The following is a 27,723-nucleotide window of genomic DNA, read 5'->3' on the forward strand; positions in this document are numbered from 1 at the left end:
AGGTGCTCTTCCCAAGGTGGCCCCGTCCCCGGAGGGGAAAACCTTACCATGCATGCACGTGATCTCCCATTCAAATCCACACCAGGGTGGACCCTGCTTAGCAAAGGGGACACTTCATGCTCGCTACCTCAAGACCAGCTCTCCTCAGGCCCAGACCTGCACAGTGGATACAACCATTCTTGCAACTGTTTAGCAGGAATACACATCTCCAAGGGGCCACAATTTGCTAATCCTTGTGTTAAAAGCCCCATCAACCAGGTACAAAGGGCTTCCTGTGTTCTTCACCTCTAGGGGTTGCTACCTAGTGGCAGACTGCTTTGGTACATGGAGGTTCCATTTAGCCATCATGACCAAGGCTCATTGATAGACCTTACTCACTCTGAATGGGTCTGGTCCTCTTTTAAAGCCATCTAGGCTGGTGGCCATGGCTCACATCTTATTCTGCCACAGAGCTCTCTGTCCCCTGACCCGCCACTCACTGCAAGTTCTTGACTTCACCTCCCACCCCCTTGTCTTTTCGCTCCAATGCTGGGGTGTGGTGATGGCCACCAGTTGGGTGGCTTTAAGCGGGGCTTAGGTAAACTCACGGAGGACATGAATGGCTACTAGCCATCTATCCATGGCTACTAGTCTTGATGGCTGCTATACTAGTCTTGATGGCTATAGAATACCTCCAGGCTCAGGCGCAAGAGGCCTCTGAATCCTAGCTACAGGGGAGCAACAGCAGAAGAGAGGGCATGCCTCCGCGGGCTTCCCAGAGGTGGGGAACAGGATGCTGGCCTAGATAGGCCCTGGGCCTCATCCAGCAGGGCTGGTCTGATGTCGATGCAAGCCCTCTGGCCAGATCCCGCATCCGTGCCCAGCCTGGCCTGCACAGACTACAAAACACTCCACTCTCCCAGGCGTAAACCAGTCTTCCCAAAGGGCCATTGATTCTGCCCTCTTGCAGAAGGGGGAACAAAAAAGAGAGACTCGTATCAAAGAAGCAAAATGCTTTATTTCGTATAAATCGAAGCGAGCCCCGAAAGCAGCTTCCCAAGGTAAAGTCTGCTGGGTCTTTTTTTCCTCTCACACACGTGGCTGAGCTTTGGGGTAGGGGAGCCGACAGCTCCAACCACCGCCTAGGATGAGGTGACGTCGACGGACCCATCTCTGATGGTTCCAACGGACCCGTGACTCCTGGAAAGGGAGAAGAGAGAGGTATAGATCCCACCAACTCTCAGCTTTATTCCAATTTGGAGGAGAATCTTCCTCCGCTTGCTTTGAAATCGAGCCGCCCACACCACGGGTGACCTCTATTCCCCTCACAGCCGCCTTCTTTGTGGTTTCCCAAGGAACCATCTGGGGGCGAGAACTGCCCAAGAGCGGGGATTGCAAGATGCAAGCGACACCCTCAGACACCCGCCCAGTGCCTGCAAAAGCTTCTCAATTTGCAGAGACATCAAAATGCTGTTTGCTAACTCTGGGCTGCTCAGATCTCGTTTCTTAATTGGATCCTAATTATCCCCCTTGCTAGCAGGATTAGTAGTCGATACCAAGATTAGAATTGGAAATGCTCCTCTGCTCTGGACGTTCATCTCGCTCATTTAAAAAAATATATATATATTTTATTTTATGTTTGCTTCCAGCATACATTTAGGAATGGGAGGACTGCAATTAGTAATTTCTACCCCAGTTTTCTTGCCTTGAAAGTTTTATCAGGGGTGAAGTCCAGAAGGACAAGGACGTGGGGCGTTCCAGATTTGAGGGAGGAAGTTAACAGCAGCTGGGAGGTTTACATGGTAAATGGGAAATGTGAGCATGATGGTGAAGCCATGTGGCCGAGTGGTTAGAGTGCTGGACTAGGACCAGAGAGACCCGAGTTCAAATCTCCCTGCAGCCATGAAATTCACTGGGTGACTCTGGGCTGGCTGCTTCTCTCTCGGCCTAACCTACCTCACAGGGTTGTTGTGAGGATAAGCATAACTATGCACCCAGCTCTGGACTCCATGGAGGAAGAGTGAGATATAAATATAGTACAAAACAAACAAGCAAGCAAAGTTGTTTTCTCTCTTGGAATACCTCTGGTTCACTTCCTTGTCTTTGAAGGAACACAAGGCTTCTGTAGAAAGGAAAGGAGCAGGTATTTACCTGAATCCAAAACTAGGTTTCCCCCAAGTGTTTTTATATTAGAAATCAGGAGAAAATTCAAAGTCCTGTTTCTTTTGAGTAAATGCAGGTATTGCGTTTATTTAACCTTTATTTTTAAAGGGGGGTTATGTTAAAGCCAGAGTCATCTTCGATTCAGGTAAATACTTCAAGTTCTTCGTGTGTGTGTGTGTGAGGGGGGGGGGATTTCAGCCACCCCCAAACCTCCAGCTCCCTCCGTCTGATTTAAACAAAAGGCCCTGTGCCCCTCAGTTATGCAGGTGGCGTCTTCCTATAAAGAAATGTTTTATTAACCCAGCCAAGCTGCCTGGTGTTGCTTTAGCAGATTTGTTCACAGCAGGATCCCGGAGAAGTTAGTCCAAAGACAGCATCTTCATAAAATGCTTCCTAATTTGTTTGAAGCATTCAACGGCAGGGGTGGGGTGGGTGGGTGGGGGGGCGGGCAAGGGAGGGAGGGAGTCGGCGCTCAGGCCCAGCTCCGTGAAATAAACCCTCACGGCAGATGCAGCCGGTTTCCGGATAAATGGGGGGCTGCTCGGTGCTCTGAGCGGAGTACAAAGATACAGAGAGTTGGGATGGAGTCAGGGCAGAGTCAGACCCCAAAGGGGGGCCCTTCTCCCCATCATCCCTGCTTCTGCCAGTTGCTTCCATGCACCCTGGCAAGCCACCCTCATTTGCATTCTGGCCTGGAGATCAGCCGATCAGCTGCACCCTCCACCAGAGGAGTCCCCAGTCCAGCCTTTGGATCAGCCGGGCCCTTGATCTCCTCGACCTGAATTTGTGTTCTGTAGGGGCAAGTACAGTCTCTGGGAGAGCCAGTTTGCATTTGGCTCTGAAAAAAGCCCTCCAAGGTCCTTGCAGGGGGGCCTCCGTTTCCTGTAGCAATAGATTTTTGTCCATACCATGTAGTGACCAGAAGCGACATTGCATGAAGCAGGGGCTTCATCGGGGGGGGGGGTGGCCCACGGGGCACGGCAGGCACCCAGAGAAGGGCTCAGAGCTCCGGATCTCAACAGCCTCCTCCCCGGCCTCTTCCAGGAAGGAAATGCAGCAGGGGAGAGAGAACTCCTGGCCTCCTCTGGATCTTGGCTGCTTCCACTTTCATATCATAGCTGCAGTTTTATAATATTAGGTGTTTTAAAAAGCCTATGTAATTATTCTTGCAGGGGGGGTTGATTGAATTTAACTATCAGAGTGGGGGTTTGGGGCCTGGGGCCTGGATCCTCTAAGTGCCTAGCAATGGAGGCAATAGCAAAGGAGCCCCCCAGAGCTGGATTCTGCAACAACCACGCACTTAACAAGCCACACTCAAGCAGATGGGAAATCCATCAACTATTGAACCGCCTTGAGCTGCCATCACTTGGTGATGGGAAACACCCACGAGGAGGGGACCGGGTCCCTGGAACCCCACCAGTAACTAGCACGTTACCTTATTCTTTTCCTAGGTATTTCATCATGATACTATTTACATCATCTTCTTTTCCTTCCGCCTCCGACCGCCGGTTGTCTTTCGCACTCTCACCGGCTGCTGCTTTCCCAACACAACCTTCCCCTTCCGGCCTTTGGCTGTCTGGCCGACTCTTGATGCTGTCGGCGCTTTTGAAAGAGACGACTGAGCCAGAAGACGAGGAGGAGTCAGAGAGGTTCCCAGGGTCCTCCTTGGGTTTGGTACTTGGCAATAAAGTGGTCTTGATCTGAGAGAGGAACGGGCGCTCAGCCGGGAGCTGGTCTTCAAAATGGACACTCAAGGGCGGTTGGCCTTCCTTCCTTTCTTTGGGACCTCTGGACAAACTACTCGTTGACTGGGTTTTCCGGATGGCTGGGAGGATGTCCTCAAAATCGACATTCGTTTTCCTCTCGTAGCTTAGAGTTGGTATTTTCCAAGAGAACAGGTCATTTTCTTTGCTTTCACTGGGGACGTTACCAAATCTCTTGCTCTGAAACATCAGGGGCTCTTTCCCTAGATCGGTATCCCTTGCTTCTTCCAACGATGTCTCCAGGCAACTTCTCCATGGCTTCAGTCGTGATGTGCTGAACGTATCTCCTCCCAAGGCTGGTGAACTGAGCTTCGAGTACGTGTCATCTGCGTTCTGAAGAAGGGAGTCGTAGGATCCAAACTTGGAGTGCCTTTTCAGGGCTGGGGAGAGGACCGGCCGTGCCGGGGATTCAGATGGTATATTTCTCAAACTGGAGGAGCGGACGAGTCCGGCACCAGAACTTTCGTCGAGTTTGTCGAGTTTCACTGGGAAATCTTCATCATCCTTTAAAGTCCTGCATCTTCGGAGGGAGGAAGCCCCTGCCGTTTGGTAAATGGGGAGAGAGGAGGTGTCATCCAATGTTAAGTTGCCCGCCTCCTTGTCCCTCAACCTCTTTCTCCGCAGTTCTTCAACGTATTCGGAAAGCGCAGAGGACGAGCGAGACAGCTTGTCTTCTGCTGAAGGAGATGCCCTCTGAATCAGCGATGGAGATAAAGGACTTGGCAATTTTTCCTCTGCTGCTGGTGGTGAAGACACCCTCCTCATCACAGATGGAGATACAGCTCCTAATCTTTTAGGAGCATCAGACTCCTCCCTGCAAAAAGGCTTCCCATATTCCCACCTTTGGACACCCAGCAAAGGGCTTTCAGCTTTCCCGAAATCCATCTCCCCGGCACTTCTGCCATATTCACGCCTTCTAGCGCTTAGCGGCAACACGTTCTGGCTCAGTTCTTGATCCTTGTTTATCCTAGGACAGAAGTTGAAAAATCAACATTGAGCTTGGTGCAAGAACTCCATGGACAGAGCACAGCACCAGAATTCAAATATTACACACAAAGAATAACCAAATTAGGTATAGTATTTAAATTAGAAGCTGCTTCCAGTGTCTGCGGCTAGTTGTCTCTGTGATGTGGAGAGCAATTTCTGAACATCATTAAACTAATAACAAATGGCTGAATTATTTATTGGAAATGTTTATGCCTGGGTCTTTTAATCAAACCAAGACCTTCGAACCAAGATTAGAATCACTGGCAATTGGAGCCACACGGTTTGAAGAATGCCTTAAACCCATCAGAGGCATGTTCAAAATATCTTTAAAAAAATTACACCCCAAAAACCCACCTTTCCCAGGCTCAGGATGGAGGATATACATACCGGCAGTATAACAAAGATCCAAACGACAACAAAACCCCGAGGCGCAACAACAAACCATGAACAATTTGGCAGCTGAAAACCAGCTCAGAACCTTTCATCAAACGGGCCTCAAAAAACCCACCTGAAATCAGAGCCCTGTGACCCCTACAGAAAATGAGAAGATGTGCCCTTTTTCTTAAATCTCTCAAAAGTCTGCAAACAGTCATAGATACACTGTCAATACTTAGGAAACTGGGAGAGACTTGGAGGGTTTCTGGAAGCTCACAGAGAGAAGGCACAAGTTGTTTCTGCGTGCTGCTTCCAGAGTAATGCCAGGGGTCATCGCTCCATGAAAGAACTCCACATTGCTTGAAGAAGGTCCTAATTCAGTCCCTGGCAGAATCCCCAGAGAGTTATTTTTATTTTTATTTTTTAACCCCACCCCACCCTGCAACAACACTTGATGATAGCTATGCCTCAAAATGGAAGGCAGCGTTCAAATTCAAGTTACCGTCTTATGGTCTCCCCCAGGAAGAGCTCATCAGGATGGGGTATGATCAAGCCACGCAGGTTATTAAACAGCGTCTCTTGGATACAGAACTCCAAGTTGAACTAGCAAAGCTGCCGAGAGGGATCCATTTAGGCAATCGGTCTTTAAATGTAAAGCCTGCAGAATATCTAAACAGCCGTATAATCGCAAAATTCAGGAGAGCTATTACTCCCGCTCACCTGAACACACTCCAGGCTGCAGTTCTAGAGGGGAAGTTAAAAAAAATTACCATATCCAGCTTGCCTTTGTCCTTGCGGCTCAGGGGCTATAGAAACTACTGCCCACGTCATCCTTTACTGCACATTTTACAAGGATATTTGTATAAATTTTATTGCCCCGCTGTTAATGGAGTTTCCTGGTCATACTGACGAGTTTTATTTAGATTATCTGCTGTCCAGTTTTAATGATTTGGTTTCTGGTAAAATGGCCAAATGTTGCTATGTAGTTTGAAGAACTCATCATCTAATTGGTGGCTACAGTTGCTGTTATTGTGTATATAGTATGCTGGTCGATGACCGAAATAAAGAATCTGTCTATCTTTGCTCAGCCAAAACACATTTAGAAGTGCATCGCCATCCATAGAAGAGGAGGCCATTTGGGTATCCAAGACGGGAAAGTGGATCAAGCCCCTTCTCTGCTCCACCTCAGCCTTTGAAACAGGGAAGAGGCTGCCAGCAGCTTTTTCCAAGCTCACCGCATCTGTCTCAGGGAACCTGGAGTCAAGACGTTCTTGATTTCTTGACACAGCGGTATCAAAGTGGCAGACGCATCCGGAAAATGAGGCCTGCATGTGAGAGAAGGGACATTCTCCCCCTCCACCCCGGCGTGCCCCTCCTCAAAAAATTCAGTTGTTAAAGATTTAGCCTTGACAAAAATAAACCCTTCTGGCGAGGGAGAAGGGATGCTGTTGCCATGGCAACATTATGCCAAGTCTCTCATCTCACAGACAATGCTGGGCACTTCGAGACCCAGCGAGGCTGACCTGGAATGAAATTTACGTGTGGAAATCCCTTGAGACAACACAGAAACACACACAAATACACACATAGAGAAAGTGTGTGTGTGTGAGAGAGAAATAGGTAAACAGAGAGAACCGGCGTGGTGTAGTGGTTAGAGTGCTGGACTAGGACCAGGGAGACCCGAGTTGAACCAACTGAAATTAGCTGAGAACAGAAAAGCGGGTGATGAAGCCTGAAGTAGGCATGAGCCCGGGCAAAATCTAAAAATGGCTACTTTGCGGGCGGGGAGAATGCCTGGAAGAGACGGATGGATTTCTGCATGGAGCTGGACAAGGACAAATCATGCCATATCAGGAAGCTGCCTTCTACTGAGTCAGACCCTTGGTCCATCTAGCTCAGGGTTGTCTGCCCCGACTGGCAGCAGCTCTCCAAGATTTCAGGCAGGAGTCTCTCCCAGCCCCACCGGGAGATGCTGCCAGGGAGGGAACCTGGAACCTTCTGCATGCAAAGCAGATGCTCAACCCACTGAGCTGTGGCCCCATCATCATCCCTAATTTCATTTCTAGAAATACCTTATCGGATCTCGGAAACAGACATGACAGCATAATCTCTGAGCAAATGCAGAAGGCAAAAGGGATGCATCCATTCAACTGCTAATGTGTCCACCCCCCGCTGCTAATCTGAGCAAAGAGACACCTTTTAAAAGTGGCCTCTGTTGAGCAGGGGGAGAGCAACTGACCCTCTCCACCCCCTGCACAGCATCCCTGCAGTGGCTGTTGCTGTGGTTTATCATGTGTGTTTGTGTGTGTGTGTAAGATTGTGAGCCCTTTGGGGATAGGGAGCCATTTTATTTGTTTGTTTGTTTTATCTTTGTGAACCGCTTTGGGAACTTTTGTTGAAAAGCACTATATAAATATTTGTCGTAGTCATAACTGGTAAAAGAAAAAGAAAAAGTTAGCTGGTCAGGGGACGGGTTTCTGGCAGGAGTGGGGGGGAGATACTGCCCATGTATGTATGTATGTGTAAACCGCTTTGGGAACTTTTTGTTGAAAAGCGGTATATAAATATTTGTTGTATTTGTATTCGTACTGGTCCCTGCTGGGTTCGTGAGGAAATTTATAGTACAGTGGGGGTGAAGCAACCCTAATAACCTGGCAAGAACAGGGCTCGGCCTCTGATCTGAGGCTCACCTGGTGAACTGCGGGCTGCTGAGTTGCACTGTGGGTCGGGGACCTTTTCAGGCATGCTCCGTGCTCTGAAAGAGACAAGCCGGCTGGGGGGTCCCCTCACAAGGGAAGTGGCAGAGGGCTGGTGGGGGGGGTTCTGCCTGAATACGGCACCACTGGGGCTCACAGCCCTTGTGCCGGAGAGGTTCAAAGAGCAGTTCTGCTCAGAGCATTTCTGAGTGGCATCGCTGCTCTGAACATTTCCAGGTTCGTTCTGGGTGCTTCTTAACAGCAAAGCACAGCAAAGGAGAGAGCTGGTGGAAAACACCGTGTTCTGCTTGCAGTGCTGCTAGCAGGGTGCTGGATGCTTTCTCGTCCCCTTATGCAGAGAGGGGGGGAGAGTCAGGTTTAGATTAGAGGAGCGCTGTGTTGTGGTGGCGCATAATGAGGCCGGGCGCTGCAGGAATCCCAGAGCCTTGATCGCTTCATACAAACAGCTCCTTGCTTCTCATGACAAGACCCGGGGGCCTCATGCAGAGATTCAGCACAGGGCGGGGAGCCTACCTGCTGCTGCTGCCGCCACCACCACTGCCGCCATCCCCTTCCTTTCATGGCCACCCCAAAAGCTGCTTGGGATTGCCCCCAACCCAGCTTCTCACCTTCTTCCCCTCAGCTCCCAAGGAAATTGCTCTGCAGTCAAAACTTTGGGGAGAGGAAGCCGCGCTTTGCCACACTTTCTCTCTCTCCTCTGCAGCTGCAGAGAAGTTTGTGCACAGTGGCATCCGGGGGTGATGAGAGCCGGCCGTGTCCACTAAGCAGACCTGGGCAGTCGCCTAGGGCACCGGTTCTTGGAGGGGTGCCTAAACAGCACCAAAATATAGCACACTGCCTGTTATTCTCTCCCTCCCTCTTGTATTGCACCCCTGAAGTCCTGCACACAGTGGGGTTCAGAATGCTGACTGAGTGCTGAGGCAGTCAAGAGAAGGAGTGCAGAGAGGGAGTCTAGCTGTTGATTGAGGGCACTGGTACAAGGAACAAAGGTGTCTTTTGAGGTGCAGGCCCTTTGGGGGGCAGGCTGCAAGATTGCATTCTGATCCCCACTGTGTGCAATCCCTACTCCCTATAAATGTGTGCATGCGCATGCGTTTGTACAAATGTGTGCGTGCGCCTGCACGTGAGCGTGCGTGTGTATTAATGTGTGTGTTCGCACGTGCAGTCACAGGTTCAATAGTTCAAAAGGTCAATAGTTAGAAGGTTCGAAGGCTCAATAGTTCGAAGGTTCAAAAATTCAATAGTTCAAAAGTTCAATAGTTTGAAATTTCAAAGGTTCAATAGTTTGAAAGTTAAATAGTTCGAAGGTTCAATAGTTCAAAAGTTTGAAGTTCAAAAGTTAGAGCATTCAATGGTTCAATAGTTCAATAGTTCTTTAGTTCAATAGTTTGAAGGTTCAATAGTTTGAACTATTGAACTTTCTAACTATTGAAACTTTGAACTTTTAAACTATTGAATCTTTGAACCTTGTATAAAAGTGTATAAATGTATGCTTATGTGTGTATGTATTAATGTGTGCATGCGTGTGCATTTGTGCATGTGTATAAATGTGTGCGTGCAAAAGGTTCGAGGTTTGAACCTTCGAACCTATTGAAGGTACGAAGGTTCGAAAGTTCGAAGGTACGAAGGTTCGAAGGTGCGAAGGTTCAAAGGTGCGAAGGTTCGAAGGCGCGAAGGTGCGAAGGTTCAAAGGCGCGAAGTTTCGAAAGTTCAAAGGCGCGAAGTTTCGAAAGTTCAAAGGTGCGAAGTTTCGAAAGTTCAAAGGTGCGAAGTTTCGAAAGTTCAAAGGTGCGAAGTTTCGAAAGTTCAAAGGTGCGAAGTTTCGAAAGTTCAAAGGTGCGAAGTTTCGAAAGTTCAAAGGTGCGAAGGGACGAAGGTTCAAAAGTTCGAAGGTTCAAAAGTTTGAAGGTTCAAAAGTTCGAAGGTACGAAGGTTCGAAAGTTCAAAGGTTCGAAAGTTCGAACCATTGACCCTTTGTACCTTCTGCCTCCCCAAGTCCTGGCATGGCCTTTTACCCCCACCCTGTGACCTATCAACCCCCAGAGCTTGAGTCAGATGGAGAACTGCAGCAGAGCCCCAGGACAGGAGGTCTCCCCAGTGGATCCTCCAGGACACCCTACCCTTGCATCCTGCTGAGCCCAAGGCCTGGACAAAGACCCCTCCTCCATCCACGCCGGGGCTCCCCCACGACAGGGTTGTTCTCCTGGAGCGTCTCTGGGCTCCTGGCCATTTCAGTGTGAGCTGCAATGCTTTGCAGGATTACTGCTCATGTCGTGGCAATGGGGGCAAATCCAGACAGGATTGGGGCCTCCAATGATTGCACCAGGGCAGTAGGAACAATGGAAGTTGCCTTAGCCTGCCTGAGTCAGGCCCTTGGTCTGTCCAGCTCAGCACTATCTACACTGACTGGCAGCAGCTCTCCAAGGTTCTGGGCAGAAGTCCCTCTCAGCCCTAGAGGGTCTTTCCCAGAGATGGTTTCAGGAACTGAACCTGTGACCGTCTGCATGAGAAGCAGACACTCTGCTGCTGAGATTATCATCATCATCATCATCATTAATTGTTTATTTGATTCCTATACCGCCCTTCCAAAAATGGCTCAGGGCGGTTTACACATAGAAATAACAAACAAACAAGATGGCAGAGATGCTCTGCCATCCTCGTAGGAGATGCATGGTAGGGGACGAAGACTGGTGGTGAAGCCTTTCCATTGCTGCCAGGAGCAAGCTTCAAATATTGGCTCAAGCAAAAATTTCAACCAAGTAGATTCCGCCCCCCCCGCCCAGTTGTGTAGGATCAGACCCACTCTAAGTGGTTGTCTAAGTAAATGGGAAAACTCCAGATGGTTGGACTTTCTTCTGAACCTCTAATTGCTGTGGGGTTTGATCAAGCCCATAGAATTCTAGAACAACGTCTTCAAGATATCGAATCACAAGAAGAGAGAAGCAAACTCCCCAACTGGAGGAAGGATTGGTGGGTCACCTCAATCTTACCTCTGGCAAGCTTTCTTTATAATCTGACCTGTCCAGTCCATCCGAGAACCTTCACCTTAGCTCGTTATGATGCTTTCCCATCAGCTTGGTTGGAGGGGAGATACAAAAAGATACCCTGTCGCCTGAACAAGTGTTCCTGTGTGGAACACATGAAGTTGATCATTTGGCTCATATTTCATTGCGTTATAAATTTTACAGCATTCCATGTAGCAAATTGATTTGACCTCTTTTAGAGAACCTTCAGGGAAGGCCGATGGATTTTTATGTAACCTATCTCCTTGCAGCTAAGACTGTATTTGTTACTTCTTGTGTTGCTAGATTTTGTGCCATGGCATACAAGATCCGTCAAGCAATGGGGAAGCCCCCCCCACCCAACCCCCGCCCCTGCTATCAGTTAGGAAAGGATGTCCCTGACTGGGTAAACTCCCTCTACCTAAATGCAACTGTGATAGCTGACAGACCGTACCAACTGCATTGAATGTCAGCTTTGTATTCTAATGCTGAAATCTGGTCAAGTACCGCAATAAAGATATTGATTGATTGCTGCCAGGAGCTGCAGACAGCAGACAGCAGACTTTACTGTGGGTTTTCTGCTAGGCTTTACTAAGTTGCCTCCCCACCCCCCCACACGACGCAAAAGGTGGATTTTTACATCCCGGATATAAATTGGTCTACACTCTTAATGCACGATGAAAAAACCCGAATTGTGTGTGAACTGCTTGCCAATAACTCGCAGGTTCTTTGGGGTACATTTGGCTGATATGTGAATGCACCCCCTCCATTCCCAAGGAAGTGTGAACTAAAAGCTGGGTGTGAAAAACGTCCAGGTTAATGTGCCACTCCTACTTCCCAGCTTTTTATTCCAGCAATGGGGTCCCAGGCCACAGCTAGCCTTCCCTCCTAGCTGGCCAGCTCTCTCATTTCTCTGGCCAGCCTATATCTCCAGGCACAGGAACTCCTGTGCTGGCAAGAATGGCAGAGGCAGAACCTGAACCCAGAACCTGAACATGAACCCGAACCCGGACCCGGCCCTCTGCCAGAGCTTCTCTCCCTTCCAAGCAGCTCCCGGAAGCTGTCAGGCCAGAGTCTGCGTCTGCAAAGGATTGCAGCTCTCCGGGACGGCAAGGAGCCGGGCAGATGGTGAGAAGGAAGCCCCTCAGAGGGAGCAGGCAGGGAGGCGATGCTCTGAGAACGAAGCCGGGAAGGATGAAAAAGCAGAGCTGCATCCGTCTTGCCTTCCCCTTCCAAGAAGCTTGAATTACGCCTTTGGAGACAGTCCGATTTATCTGCCCAGAAGCCGTGAGTGGCTCAGGTAAATCTGAAACGCAATCAAGGAAGAGAGCCGCGCTTCTCTCCCCACTGCAGGCTCCCTCATTACCAGGCGAGCCAGGCGGTGGGGAGCCAGGCCTCAAGATGCGAGGGGGGAGGAATACCACGGCCGGCTGGCTCCATCTTTGCAGCCAGAGCTGCTCTTCTTCCGCTCCTCTTCCTGGGGAATTTCTCCAGGCACGTCTGCTGAGGTGCAGCCCCCGCCCCCCCCCCAAAACGCTGCCCTTCAGGTCTGCAGAGCTGCCTCTAAACTCTGGCCAGTGGTGCCGTAGCTAACCCCGGGTGATCTTTTCTGGCTGGGCAGCGCCTTGTGCAGCATGTTGAGTCTGCGAGGAGCATGAACAGGAGACCGGCTGGGAGCCCGGAACCTGCCAAGCCATGGGCTCAACTTGGTGCCTCCCATTAGGTTAGTCTTCTTCACATTTAGTTTGTTGTAGTCCCATTTTTTCATTGGGCTCCTTGACTTTCATTACTAGAGCCATTACCAGAGTTGTAGACAACTCCCATAACCCCCAAGCAAAAGCCATTGCAGCTGGGGATTCTGGGAGTTGTAGTCAACAACATCTGGGAATCCATCTGATAACATCTACAAAGCAGAAATGCAGACTCTGGACCACTTGGAAGTTAACTGTGCTAAGCTGGAGATCCTGAGCATGCCCAGCTGTTATTCAGAGGTAGGCTTGTTTTGAACATGAAAGTTCCATTTAACAGTCATGGCTAGTAGCCACTGATAGGCCATACCTTTTCCGGGAGTTTGTCTCACCCTCTCTCACTCACTCTGGCCACCACCACAGCAAGTGGCAGCCAATTCTATAAGTTAATTGTGCTTTCTACGGGAAAGAACGGTCTTTGGTCTATGACCTCAAAGGCACAATTTGCCAGAAGTCATTTAGCAACGGGCTACCCTGGGCCCAGCACGCAAGACGAGAATTTTCCCCCCTCCCCAAGTTGATGGGCGGAGGGGAGTGCAGGCGAAGATCTAATGGGAGAATCCAAAAGCGTCCTTAAGCCAAATAGAATTTTGTAGTGTGCAATCTACACCAAAGCAAATGACATACAACAGTAATTAGCGGAGATTACACAGCAATTAGGGTGATTATGCTTATGCTAGTTGAAATAATTTATGCAATAATATCTGTGCTTGAATTGAAGCACAGTGAATGTCCGGAGACAAAAGAGGGGATGGAATACATGGGAGTGATGATGGGGAGAGAGAGAGAGAGAGAGAGAGAGAGAGAGGCCGGCCACTCAGCACATCAGTGTGGAAAGTCCAACACAGCTTGCAAAGCTGTAATAGAAACCAATAATTCTGGATGCAGAACCAAGAGAACTCTACTGGAAATCTCTTCAAATCAGCATGGAGACTTCAGCCTTCCCTAGGAACAGAGGAAGCGGCCATACACTGAGTCAGACCCTTGGTCCATCTAGCTCCACAGAGGCCCAATAAGCCATGAGTCAGGGAGCCACTGTTCGGGGGGTGGGGGGGGGCAGCCACTGCCCCCCGGACCTTGCAATGAAGAAGCTGGAGCTAGTCCCTAAGGCCACCACCAACAGAGATCCCAAGGTGAGACCCACTGGTCCCTCCAGACCAGGAGCTTCTCCTCCCATCTTGCGGACTCTCCCTCCAGGAAGGACAGCTGTCTTGTCTCCTGCCTATGCAGAAGCCCGACAGCACGGCAATCACCCCCCCCCTTCCCCTTCCCGGCAGCAGCAAGAGCATCTGGTGTAGACCCTCAAATAGACTGCATTATCTCGTTAAATTATCTCTGGAGGAGACATCAAGGCGCATTGGCCCGCTTGAAGTGGGGCGTTTTGATGTGGCGCCTTTCATCTCCGGCTTGACTCGGCCCTGTCTGTCAGCTGCTCCCCTCCTCCCTTGGATCTTTTGACCTCACCCATCCCTGCGCCCCCACCAGCCGCGTCCAGCCTCCTGCACCACTCTCCCTGCCACCCCCCCACCCCCCCCACCTGCTGCATCCAACCAGATCGTGGCTGATGGCGGCCCGTTAACATCTGCGGCAAAGTCTTGGGACCCTTAAGGGTGGGGGTCTCTTCCCATGCGCCACTCCAGACTTCCGTGCACTTTCCCCCTCTTCGCTGTGGAAGGGGCTGAGGCCTTTCATCCCCTCCTCCCTCCTTTCATGCATGCAGAGGTGCCTGCACAGCCCCCAGTGGGGGAGTTTTTTTGGCGCCTGGTCCGAAAGGCCTTTGGAGCCCTCCCCAATCCCTCCCCAAGCCAAGGAAAACAGCGCCATCTTCATCAAGGAACAGCAGCAGCCACCAGAGGTATCCGTGGCGTGTTTCCTCCCCTTCTTTCGTGTTCATAAACCACGCGACAGAAGCGCTCCCTAGCCAGATCTGCCAAGTTCTTTCGCTGACGAAGAGACCGGGGAGGCTTGAAGACGCGGCGTGTTATGCAAACTTTGCAAAACTACACAGGACTTTATTAGTTTCCCTGGTACTTGCTGTGCCATGGAAAACCTACAAAAGGGGCCCAGGTGGTGCTTGCACAAAGCCAGCAGAACGGCGAGCTTTCAGTTCTCAGCGTGGACCCTCACCCCACGGGCCTGCCACACACACACACACACACACACACACACAGACAAGACTATATTGGAGGAGAGAGACCAAGGGGAAAGGTCACCCCCTGCCACTCGGATGCTGTGCAACGACCATCAAGTCTGGGGAAAGGAAAGGAGCGCCTGCCCCAAAGCCTTGTCTCCTCCCCTTAAACAACCCCGGCAACAAATGGGTCATCTGCAAGGGCTAAGCTGACATCTCCACATTGTGCTGGTGATCAGGAGCAAACGACAATGCTGATGAGGACAGGGTCACAGCTCAGTGGCAGAGGATCTGCTTTGCACGCAGAAGATTCCAGGCCCACCCCTGGGAACGGGACTCCTGCCTAAGACCTTGGAGAGCTGCTGCCAGTCGGTGCAGATCATGCTACTGAACGAGAGGGACCAACGGTCTGACTCTGACTCGACAGAAGGCAGCTTCTGATGTTCCCCTCTCCAGCGCTCCTGCCTTTCCTGCCCATTCCGAAGGGGCCATGGTGTGCACAGGGGAAGCTCCCCAGAGGGCTGCCGTCTGTGTACTTTCGGCGTGTTTGTTCTTGAAAGGCCTCAAACGTTTTTGAGAACTAAATATCAGCAAACGACCTGGGCTGTGAGCAAATGTCATCTCTGCGGAGGTCTCTCCGGCATCTTAAATGCCAAATATTTAGAGGCCTCTTCAAGTTTAATTTCCAAAGCGGTGCCTGGCTTCTGCCTCGGCTTCCAAGCAGAGGAGAGCTGGTCCTGTTGCAGCTAGCATGAAGTGTCCCCTTTGCTAAGCAGGGTCTGCCCTGGTTTGCATCAGAATGGGAGGCCACATGGGTGAGCACCGTAAGATATTCCCCTTGAGGGAAGGGGCCGCTCTGGGAAGAGCACCTGCCTCCTTGCATGCAGAAGGTTCCAAGTTCCCTCCCTGGCAGCATCTCCAGATAGTGCTGAGAGAGATTCTTGCCTGCAACCTTGGAGAAGCTGCTGCCAGCCTGAGTAGACAATCCTGAGCTGGATGGACCAAAGATGCTGTGGCTTTACCATGAACTTGAAGTTGTCCCCAAAAAATGACGCATTCAGTTTGTCCCATTGGGATGGGACACAATCCTACGTTCTTTCCCGTAGAAGTCCCTGGAGATGCTGCCAGGGAGCGAACTTTGGACCGTCTGCATGCAGAACAGTCGCTCCGCCACTGAGCGACAATCCCCTCCCCGCAAGGGCACCCGCATGTCACCACCCATCCCGATGCAAACCAGAGTGAGCCCTGCTGGGCAAAGGGGACAATTCAGGCCCGCGATCACAAGCCCGGCTCTCCTCCCTGAAAGAGAGCAGCAGAGGAGCATCTGCATTTCCAGAGGCCCCCTGGGAAGCAAGGCACACATCAGCATGAGGTTCACCTGCTGAGGGTCACCTTGCGCCCAGCCGGCGGTAGCCGCCAACTCCTTTCTCCTTCCCAGAAAGGGCAGCTAACAAGAGATGAGAGCAACGTCAGAGGGACCGCCAGCCTCTTGCGGGAAATGCCACTGCTTCAGAGGTGCAAGCTCGCCGAGGGAATTCTTGCAGAAGAGCGGGCTGTGGGTAGCAGCCTGCTTCTCTCTCTCTCTCTCTCTCTCTCTCTCTCTCTCTCTCTCTCTCTCTCTCTCTCTCACACACACACACACACACACACACACACACACACACACACACACACACACAATATCTCTCGGAGCCGCACATGGGCTGCTGTCTTCAAGGCTCTGACCACCCACTTTCCAACACGGCCTTTCGAAAGCAGAGACGAGGCTGGCTTTTTAAAAGATGCTCGACTTGTGTGCCCTGCAGAAAGCAGGCCCTTTGGCCTCAGGTGGGAGGGTGTGTCTGTGGCATCCATGATGCACAGAGGAGGAGAGCTGCTGCTCGGTTAGCAAGTGTGAATTGTCCCCTTTGCCAAGCAGGGTCTGCCTTGGTTTGCATTTGGATGGGACGCATATGAATGCAGCAAGATATTTCCCCGGAGGGGATGGGGCCGTAGCTCAATGCGAGAGCACCTGCTTGGCGTGCAGAAGGCCGCAGGTTCCATCCCTGGCAGCATCCCCAGGTAGGGCTGGGAGAGACTCCTGCCTGCAACCTTGGAGAGCTGCTGCCAGTCAGTGTAGATGGGCCTGAGCTAGTTGGACCAAGGTCTGACTCAGCAGAGAGAAGCTTCCTCTGCTTCTGTGTATAAACTGGACGCATTCTAGGTTTTGCAGCTATTCCGTAGCATGCCAGCCTCCACATTAGAAATGTCTGAAGGTGCAGGGAAGTCCACTGTTGGAGACAAATATCACCTGGAAGATTTAGACCCGCCCGCCCCCTTCCAACCTACTCTTCCTTTGGTTTCTGACGCAAACCTGTTGCATGCATGCCTCGCGCCATTCATATCCACCCCACCCCACCCCACCCACCTCCACTCTCCCCGTTGGAAAACTCACCGCAGGCTCTGCAGGCTCTGGCTGTCTCGGGACTGCCTGGAGAGGCTACCAGCCAGGCTGGTGCCCGACGGAGAGGACCAGCCGGACGCTGAGCTCAGCCAGGATTTGACGCTTCCTTCCGGCTCCAAGTTCAAGCTCATGGTTGACCCCAGACTCAGGTGACTCTCACTGTAGGCAGAAGGTCAGAGAAGCGTCCCACTCACTCACTCACACTCTGGTCCAACCACCTCTCTCTTTCCCCATCACCTGAGACACCAGGCTTGGGTGGGTGGGGGATTATTTATGTAGGCTACCCTGAGTGACCTGGAGGAAAGGTCGGATAAGAAAGTAGGTGGAATGAATACAAGTTCGTAACAGACACACTTGGAAAGAATCTAGGAGAGACTTTTGGAGCTGGCTATTTATATCCAAAGCTCCTCCTGCCTCCCAGATCTCTGTCCAGGACTTCTCTTCTTGACAAGAGGGTTTACTGTGAACAGATAGAGTTAGATCGGTGCTGATACAGCCTGCATTGATTTCTTTATAGGCCACTATCAATCTGAACTCTTGGCAATGCAAATATTTATATAGCCCCGCTTGTTTTAATTTAGCCTGACTAGTTTGCCTGGGCTGGGTATTTGTGCAACGTTGCTCATCTTAGCCTGAAGGCTTCTTCTTGCAGGGGAAGGAAAACAAATCCTCTCACCCCTCAAAAAGTATTAGTCTGTTGGGGAGGTGAGCTCAGGGCTAGCTGGCGAGAGGAAGCGTGGTGACAGGCAGGGCTGGCAGGTTAAAGGAGGGACGAACGTCTTCACGTTGGTTTAAGGGAGGAGGAGGAGGAGAAGCCCAACAGTCCTGGCTAGAAGGCACTGCAAGAAGCAGCCACCCGTCTGTCTAAAATGCAAGAGGTCCCATCTGGAGCTGGGGCTGGTGATGTCATCGGTTTGCCACCCCTAGATTAACCCCCCACAAGCAGGGTTCCCTCTAACAGAGAATCCCAGATGTTGTTGACCACAACTCCCATAATCCCCAAGCAAAAACTATTGCAGCTGGGGATGCTGGGAATTGCAGTCAACAACATCTGGGAATCCCTGTTAGAGGGAATGTTGCCCCCAAGGGGAAAACCCTGCGCTCTCCTCTCCCTCCAGACTGAGCTGCACAATTTCGCCCCCTCGCCCTGCTGCCAGCTGTGGTTAGACTACAACTCCCATCCTCCCCAGCCACAGTGGCCAAAAGTCGGGGTGATGGGAACTGTAGTCCAATATCTGCAGGAGGCAGAGCAGAACATCAGCAGGCCAGCGTGTACTTAGAGGGGAGAGCTTCAGGCGCCTTCAGATGTGGGGCGACTGCCGTTCAGACCCACAATGAAGTTCTGAGGCGAGGCCTCCTCATCCGCAACCAAGTGGTTCCAAATTTCCTTGGAGGCATTCCAATGCCCCTGGTGTCAACCGGATCCTCTGCAGAGCCAGCTGCTTTTTCTCTGTTGGGAATTTCTGCTCGTGGTTCAGTGGCAGGGCGTTGGGGACAAGGCCTGCAGCTTCTGGGCACATCCCGGGAAATCAATCCCAAAATCCATTGGAAACTCATCAAAGGGCATGTCTGTCCCCTCCCTCCCCCCCTGCTCTGTATTGGCTTCTGTTTGACAAATAAGTTATTTATCATTGTTAATCGATGAGTTTCCTTCTCTCGTCACACACCAGCTTGACTTGGGGAGGGGTCCCTCTGGGCTCACTTACGTTTCTTGCTGTGAGCTGAACGATTCTCGAGCTGTCTGGACGCTGTAAGAGAAAGGGGGGGGAGGAATTGATTGTTATTGGCAGCGATGGGTTGTCCGCTCATTATGAAATGCTGTTGGGGCTGGGGGGGGGGGACCCAGAAGATCAGTCTATGTAGGAGATAATGCAGCCCTTGGAAACACATTAGAATACAGGCTCCAGCCATGAGCTTCCATAAGGTGGAAACACCCCTTCTTCCTGCAATCGCCTCCCTTGAATTCAAGCACACAATGAAGAATTACAGAAACCACTTGGGCTGCACGGACAGTCCTCTGTTTGGAGTGGTGAGGTCCCTCGAGAGGTTCTTCTCGAAAAGCACAACTCAGGATGTGGCATATGCTACCACAACCCTTCCAAATGCTGGCAGTCGGAGCATATGGCACACACATCCCGACTAACGCCTTAGACAAATCTATGGTGTGGCCACATTTGGAGTACTGCGTGCAGTTCTGGTCACCGTATCTTAAGGAGGACACTGCAGAACTGGAGAAGGTGCAGAAGAGGGCAACCAAGATGATCAGGGGCCTGGAGCACCTTCCTTATGAGGCTAGGCTACAACACCTGGGGCTATTTGGTTTAGAAAAAAGACAGCTGCGGGGAGACATGATACAGGTGTATACAATTATGCATGGAGTGGAGAGGGAGAGAGAAATGTTTCTCTCCTTCTGTCGCAAGACTAGAGGCCAGGGGTCATCCTGTGAAAATGACTGCCAGGCCATTTGAGCCCTCAATGGTTTGGGTCCTGGATACCTGAAGGACCGCCTTCTCCCAAGGGTTTCTGGGCACCCAAAAAGGTTGTCCGAAGGGCCTTTGCTCTGCGTGCCAACACTGAGAGAGGCTAAATTGTCCTGCATGTGGGACAGGGCCTTCTCTGCTGTTGCCCCCGGGCTCTGGAAAGCTCTCCCAGTGAATGTCCACCCTTTGACTTCTGTGGTTGCTTTTAAAAAATGACTAAAGACCTTTTCATTTGTTCAGGCTTTTACGCCTTAGGGGCTGCCAGATCTCTCAGCTCTCCTGCTTCTGTTTGTCTTTTTTATGGTGTTTGGGGGGGGGAGGGGGAAGCATTTTTTAATGGTTTTTACCATTTTTTAAGATTTTGTGTGATTTTTGTGGAGTGTTTTTGCATTTTAACTTTTGTAAACTGCCTTGGGATGCCTTATGAAAGGCAGGATAAAACTGAACAATAAATAAATCAAATAAATTTAGGACCAACTGAAGGAAGTGCTTTGTTTCCCCCACAGCTCAGTATTTATCTGTGGAATTCTCTGCCACAAGATGTGGTGATGGCCACCAGCCCGGATGGCTTTAAGAAGAGCTTAGATGAATTCATGGAGGACAAGGTTACCGTGGTGACTGGTCCTGACGGCTATCGGCTACCTCCAAGCTCAGAGGCAGGGTGGCTCCAAATCCCAGCTGCAGGGGAGCAACAGCAGGAGAGGGGGCAGATCTCCATCTCTTGCCTGTGGGCTTCCCAGAGGCATCTGGTGGGCCACTGTGGGAAACAGGGTGCCGGACTGAATGGGGCCTCTTTGGGCCTGATCCAGCAGGGGGGCTTATGGTTCAGGTAAGAGAACAGTCCAGTGCTGGCTCGTGCAGTTGTATGAAACAGTCCTTGAAAGAGGAATTGGTGTGGGGGGGTGTCTGCTGGCTTGACATTTTATTTGGGGAGAGAACATCTGGCTGCTCAGAAGAAGCTCCCCCCCCGTGCCCCCCTTGCCGCTGTGCCTGGTTCCAATGTTTCTGTTTATTTCTATTTAACTCTCTTTATTTGCTTTATATAGGCAGAAGGGAAGCGGGGGGCGGCAATTGGCGAGGCCAGAAAGGGAAGCGATGCTCAAATTGGGAGGGGGGAGAGGAAGAGAACACAAAACAAAACATGGGAATGGAAACGGCTTTCCCCTTTGAAGCTGAACTGCTCGGAGTTCTGCCAGCACATCCACTTCTGAAGAGAAGCACCATTAATGAGCGCGGCTGCATGTCAAATGTGAGCTTCGACACAGAGCACGCAGCGGGCTGCATTTGTCAGTCCAGATGGGGGGGCACCCCATCCATCCATCCATCCATCCATCCATCCATCCATCCATCCATCCATCCATCCGGCCTGATACATACCCTGCTAGGCAGTGTACACAATCCAAATCACAATATCCAAAGAAAAACCATCCAAACACTTCGATTCCACCCCGTTCAGCTGATGCTGGGAGCCTGGGGGACAGCAGGCACTGCCCGCCCTTTCCTCCTCCAGCTTTCCACACCTGTCTGCCTGAGAGGGCGCACGGAGGAGCCTGGCACAGCCCAAACGCAGCACATGCCCACCAGCCCCGCTGAAGACAGGAACGTCCCAGCCAGCCATTCATTCTGCAGAAGGAGGCGCCTTCTAAATCCGCCAGGGGAACCAAGGGCCTTATCTGAGCTGCCAGCAGAGGAGATGCATCCTCTGGAGCTGTCCGGGGGACTAACGGGTCCTCAGAAGACCCCAAACTGATGTACTTGGAAGGGCTGGGTAGAGACTCTGTGGGAGATGCCGCTCCGGACGGCATCAACTCTCAGCACCAGCGACCCCTATTGACCGCTGGGGGGGGGCATTAGGGGTCGAGATCTGACTTTAACCCCATGTCTCCAGACAACGTTAACGAGCAGGGGGCTCTCCTAACCAGTGCATTTCCGCTGGGGGTAGGGAAAGCAATCTCTCCCAGAAAGCTCTCTGACCAATTCCTGATAAAGGCACTTGGGCAGGGGAGGTACTGATGGACACTTGTTGGGCCATTTGATTTAGCACAAGGGCAGTTCTACCTGCAAAAAGAATGGCTGGAAAGACAGAGCTGAGACTCCTGCCTGCCACCTTGGAGAAGCCGCTGCCAGTCTGGGTAGACGATATTGAGCTAGATAGACCAATGGGCAGACTCAGTCTGTGGCAGCTTCCTATCTCCCTAGGATGTCCTGCTTTTTGAGATATGGTGACCAGAAGGGTAGGCGCCAGGGATTTGCAGCCAGGCTTTGAATCAGACTACCACACGGCGGCCACAAAACCCACAGTGCCGATGCCACTCAAGGAGAAGGGGGGGAGCGAGAGAAGGGGCTGGGCGGTTCTGCTGCTGAAGGTCAGGGCCGGACCCGGCTGCACCCTCACCTCTCTGTGTCGCTTTCGTCGCTCGACTGCACTTCCTCCAGAGCCACCTGCAGGTCCGCGATGCGCCGGATCGAGGTCTCCAGGTCGGCCTGCAGCGTCTGCCTCACCGCAGACAGCTCGTCCACTTGCTTCTCCTGGGAAAAGAAGAGCGGAGGTTGGGACACTGCCGGAGGAAGAGGGCACCAGTGGGAGAGCCAGAAGCATCAGGGGCAGCGGGAGGCAGCTGCCTTCTACCAGGTCAAGCCCTTGCACTATCTGGCTCAGTGCGGTCTACACTGACAGGCAGCAGCTTCTCCAAGGTTTCAGAACAGAGTCCTTCCCAGTCCTCCCTGGAGAGGCTACTACCAGGGATTGAACCTGGGTGGGTCTTTCTGTATGCCAAGCAAATGCCGGGGCAGGCTATCTTACAGGGCTCACACGTGTAGTTAGTCTCCCATTCAAATACAAACCAGATTTGACCCTGCTTAGCAGACGGGATGACTCATGCTGGCTACCCCAAGACCGGCTCTCCTCCAGGTAAGAAGGAGGGTGAGATCAGGGCTGGATTTGACAAGGTGGGGGGGATTTCAGCAGCGGCAAACGAACGGTGTTCCAGAAGGGGGTTTAGGAACAGAGGAAGCTGCCATACACGGAGTCAAATGCCCTGGGTCCACCTTGATCAGTATTGTCTGCACAGACTGGTAGCGGCTTCTCCCAGGTTGCAGGCAGGGGTCTCTCCCAGCCCTGTCTTGGAGATGCTGCCAGGGAGGGAGCTTGGACCCTGCAGGAATGCAGGATTCTGTTCTTCGCGGTGATGAACTGGGGATGGGCCCAGAGTGCAGTGGAAGAGCATCTGCTTGGCCTGCAGAAGCTCCCAGGCTCACTCCCTGGCAGCATCTGCAGGCGGGCCTGGGAAAGGCCTTGCAGAAGCTGCTGCCAGTCCGTGCTGACAATTCCGAGCTAGATGGGCCCAGGGTCTGACTCGGTAGAAGGAAGCGTCTTGTGTTCCTTTACGAACTCTCTTCTACACAGACCCTGCTTCTAGCTGTCTCCAGTTAGCCAGCCCAGGCTTGGCTAATGTTTTTCTCTGTTTCAAGCTACTAGAGTTATTTATTTAGCATCACACATGTATATATCCCAGCTTTCTTCCAAAGAAACTCAGGGCACCTGACACTAACAATCTTTTCTAAAAAGCTATTGCAAATACACACACACAAACAGCCCATGACAAAATATTTACAATATAATCCAAACAAAGAAATAAAACAGGGGTGACAATAAAAGCACACAAGCAAGCATGCCTACACAGAGACATACACAAAGCCAACCAGAGGTGGTAGGGTTTGGGTAGCCACACAAACACCAGTGTAGTGTAGTGGTTAGAGTGCTGGACATAGGACCGGGGGAGGCCCGAGTCCGAATCCCTATTCAATCACAAAACTCACTGGGTGGCCCTGGGCCAGTTACTTGTGCCTCAGCCTAACCTACCTCACAGGGTTGTTGTGGGGATAAACACAAGCTTGTACGCCACTCTGGGCTTCTCGGAGGAGTGCGGTAAAAATGTAAAATAAAAAAGGGGGGTCAGTAGGACTATGTGGGGTGGGGAAGTTGCCAAGAAGGTGAAGGGGTGTAACTACAATCAAAGAAAGATGTGGGGTGTGTGTGTGTGTTGTGCAAAAAATCCCCTCTTTCATAGGAATACAGGAAGCTGCCTTCTACCGAGTCTGACCCTTGGTCAATCTATCCCAGTATTTTCTGTACTGACTGGCTGCTACTGATGTGTGAAGACACAGAAATATGTCGCAGCATGTCTTCCCAGTAAAGCAAGGCAAGTCTTTGCTTCCCTTTTAAAAGGGGATCAGAGATATACATTTTTGTGAGAGGCAACAGCCAGGAAAGCACCAGTCCGGTTTTTTAGGCTGATTTCCTCCCCATGGGCATTGGTTGGATTGCTGTGACGTCATGGAATATTCACCAACACCCCAACTGCTCAGTGGAAAACGACAATCAATGCCATGTTCCAGAAGAGAATGGAAAGGTCATCTGGGTAGGAAAAGCTGTACGTGGGGTGTTGGGACAGGGACAGGCTGTGTGTTATTTGCAGAGGGGAATTTTGGCCGCCGGGGTGGGCATTGAGGGGGAAATTGTGGTGTAGGGGAGGATTCCTACGGATGGAGCGGGCTCAGCCAGCCCGCCTTTGCTAACTTCCTCATATTGCTTTGCTCGTACCAAGGAGGAAGTAAGAGCTACTTCAGCAATGGTTAGGGAAGTGTTGGACGCATTATTTATAACCGACAGCTTTATGAAAAGCACGCAGCCCACTTAATGCCAACGGATGCGGGTGCTGGAAGATGGCATCTCCCAGGGAAAGCGTGCTCTGCTTAACAGATAATGGCAATTTGTAAATGAGAAATCAGGAAGGCAAACAACCGAGTGATGCAAAATAGATTCCGTCCCTCCAATACGCCGCCAAGGAAAGCTATTCAAATGAGGCTTCTCCCCCAGAAATGAGCTTCTCTGCATCCCTTTGTTGGCTGGGGGGGGGGCCCTCTTCCCACCCCCACTTCCCTTTCCCTGACATCCAAGGACGTTTGGCTGCCAACAATAACGGGGCAGAACCGCTTGGCAGGATTCAGGAATGCCGCCGCCGCCTGCGCTCACGACCGGGTGCAAGACGCCAAAAGGCCCACGAGCACCGTGCTAAATCCGAACAAAGAAGAATATTAACCAGCCAAGCCATCTCCGGGGCTTTCATTAGCCAGGCAATTTGTGTCCCCCTGCTGCTGATGCCTCCGCACGCCAGCCTGCCTGCTTCTAGCGGTGCTCACACAGGGCGCGCGAGGGCGGATTGGAGCCTTCTGGTGGAACTCGGAGGCTGCAAGGTTTTCAGACTGTCAACGGGATGGAGACGCTGCTGGGGTTCTGGGGGCAGGGAGGTGGTGGGCCTGGGGCGGCTCAGCCACCGAGGTGCAAACGAAGATGGGAGAACACCCACGGAGAGCTCAGAGGAGCCCAGCCTTCTGCAGCAAAGAGGACGCCTGGCAGGTTGGTGCTTGTGGTGGAACCCCAGATCCGGCCATTTGGGCCTGAAGCCAACTGGGCATCCTGAAAGGGCCACCACAGTGCTGAGAAACCGATCTGTAACTCTCTGCCATTTTGCAGGACACCCACAGGAACATCGGAAGCCGTGTCCTACTGAGTCAGACCCTTGGTCCATCTAGCTCAGGATTGTCTTCACAGACTGGCAGCGGCTTCTCCAAGATTTCAGGCAGGAGTGTCTCTCTCAGCCCAACTTGGAGATGCTGCCAGGGAGGGAACTTGGGACATGCTATTCCCAGAGTAGCACCATCCTTTAAAGGGCAACATCTTACAGTGCTTCTGACTGGCAGCAGCTGACCTACTGTCTATACCAGGGTTTCTTAACCTTGGGCCCCCAGATGTTGATGGACTACAACTCCCATCATCCCATGTCCATTGTGGCTGGGGATGATGGTAGTTGTAGTCAACATCTGGGGGCCCAAGATTGAGAAACCCTGGTCTACACTGTGTAGTCTTGCTGTCTACACTGACTGGCAGCAGCTTCTCCGAGGTTTCAGACAAGAGCCTTCCTCAGTCCTCCCTGGAGATGCGACCGCCAGGGATTGGACCTGGGTGGGCCCTTCTGCATGCCAAGCAGAGGCCCTGCCACTGAGCTAAGGCCCTTTCCCCAAAATGGGATGGGGAAGGTCTCACAGTGCGGCTCACACATGGAGTCTCCCATTCCAATGCAAACCAGGGTGGGCCCTGCTTAGCAAAAAGGGACCGTTCCTGCTGGCGATCCCAAGACCAGCACTTCTCCAGACCTGCCCTGTGCTCCAGCCCACTCTCCCACAGGCTACTCGCTCGCATTCGGTCAAGCCCCAGTCCTGAGAATATTTTGTGGGTACGCAGGGCCCACCCACCACCCTGGGAATGACCCTAAAATTCCACCCTGGGAATGACCCTAAAAAACGCAGCCCCTGCGTGCCTACCCGCCTGCCTCTCCAAACGTGACCTCAGCTACTACCAGGGTGCCCTGTGGGACTTCCCTAACACCGCCCTGCACTTCCAGCGTGGTCATGGCGAAGAATCTCACCTCTGCTGCCAGCAGGGCACATGTGGGAAAGAAATACCCGCCCACCAGCCGAACTTTTGCGATGAGCCTTAAACACCAGCAAAACCACTGGATGACCTAGGGCAGTTTTCAGCCTCACAGGGTTGTTGTGAGGAGAAAGCAAGCTCTTCTCCAGATTCGGCAGATTCAGCTCAGATTCTGACTCAAAAGTCCTCTGAATGGGAGCGGGATGGAAAGGGGCCCTGAAAGCGTAACTGTAGGCAGGACAAACCTTGGGGCAGTAGCAATAGAAGGCAATGCTCCTGAGCATGCACAGAATGCCCCCCACCCGGCACTGAGCAGAAACTAGCCTGGGCAGAACCCCCACACCTTTCTAGAAACGACGCAGCTAGAAGCCACCAGGCACACCCTCTCCAGTGACTTAAAAACCAGCAATCTCAAGTTCTAAAAAGAAAGGGGGCCTCCATTCGGGGTCTGATCTACAGAAGTGGGTGGGGGGAGAAGAGCCCACGGAAATCGGGACAGATTTTGAGGGAGTTCACGCAATGCCCGGCCGCCACCAAGATGAAAAAAGCAAAGGACAAGCCATTTTGCCGGCTTTCTTTTGCAATAACAGCGACATCATGGAGGCTTTTGTGTTCAGGCAGACGTGGCACTGAACAGAACCGCCGGAGTCTCTGATCAGTGGCGGGATCCTTTCGTTGCCATGCTCTGCACAAACCCCCTAATGGCCCGAGCTGATGAATGAAGCATCATGCAGTAATTGTTGCCAAGGAAAAGCGCCTCTTTGCACAGGAAGAGTGAGACACTCCTGGCGAGAGGCAGCCGCTGTTTCCGTAATGACTGCAGATGAAGACCGCGGTTTCCAGGCCTCGGCCATTACTCCCTTTGCATCATCAACTCCCTCCATAAGTGGTTTTACCTGGCAAGACTAGGCAAACATTTATTTGCTCCCCCCCACCTCCACACACACACTCACCCCAAACACAAACCTAAAGCAACCGCTCCAAATTAATCTGGGCAGAGATGTGGGGGTGGCAATCCCCTCCCCACTCTGCAGACACTCCTGCTTGATTGCAAGCCTGCACAATATAGGGCCAAGGGGCCAGATCTGGCCTGCAGAGACATTTCTGCTGGCCCTCAGGTAGGAATATCGAGCCGCGACCACAGGTGCTCAGAAGAGCTCTTGGCACATCTCAATGCAAGTTGGCTGCTTGAGACCAGATGTGCCCCCCACCCCCGGGACAGAGCCCACTGAGACCACCCCTGTGTTTTGACATTGCAGTCTCTGCACTGCCAGCAAGGTGCTGCTCATATTTCCAATGCCTCCTTTCGGGTTTGATTGCTGCGTTACAGTCCTACAACGTTGTACAAAATAAAATAAAAATAGCTGTATTTTCCCATTGCAGGGAGATTTGGCAAGCTAGACAAGACTGCTCCCCCTGCTGGTAGCTTTGCGCAATGACCT

The 27,723-nt window shown here is 51.8% G+C and overlaps 1 protein-coding gene across 2 annotated transcripts in view; it reads right to left on the reverse strand.

Annotated features, from left to right (window-relative positions):
* Positions 1-977: 977 nt before the first annotated feature.
* Positions 978-27,723, reverse strand: part of MYO18B (myosin XVIIIB) — a 108,581-nt gene continuing 81,835 nt past the window's right edge. For both annotated transcript variants that reach the window (XM_053280153.1, XM_053280154.1), the window contains 5 exons: positions 22,184-22,317; positions 19,015-19,056; positions 17,300-17,467; positions 3,578-4,872; positions 978-1,179 (listed from right to left, as the gene is read on the reverse strand). In XM_053280153.1, the coding sequence (XP_053136128.1) occupies positions 3,579-4,872; positions 17,300-17,467; positions 19,015-19,056; positions 22,184-22,317 (1,638 nt within the window). In that variant the 3' untranslated portion in view covers positions 978-1,179; position 3,578. The remainder of the gene's footprint in view (positions 1,180-3,577; positions 4,873-17,299; positions 17,468-19,014; positions 19,057-22,183; positions 22,318-27,723) is intronic.

Source organism: Hemicordylus capensis, chromosome 15 (assembly GCF_027244095.1).
Source record: "Hemicordylus capensis ecotype Gifberg chromosome 15, rHemCap1.1.pri, whole genome shotgun sequence".
Classification (NCBI taxonomy): domain Eukaryota; kingdom Metazoa; phylum Chordata; class Lepidosauria; order Squamata; family Cordylidae; genus Hemicordylus; species Hemicordylus capensis.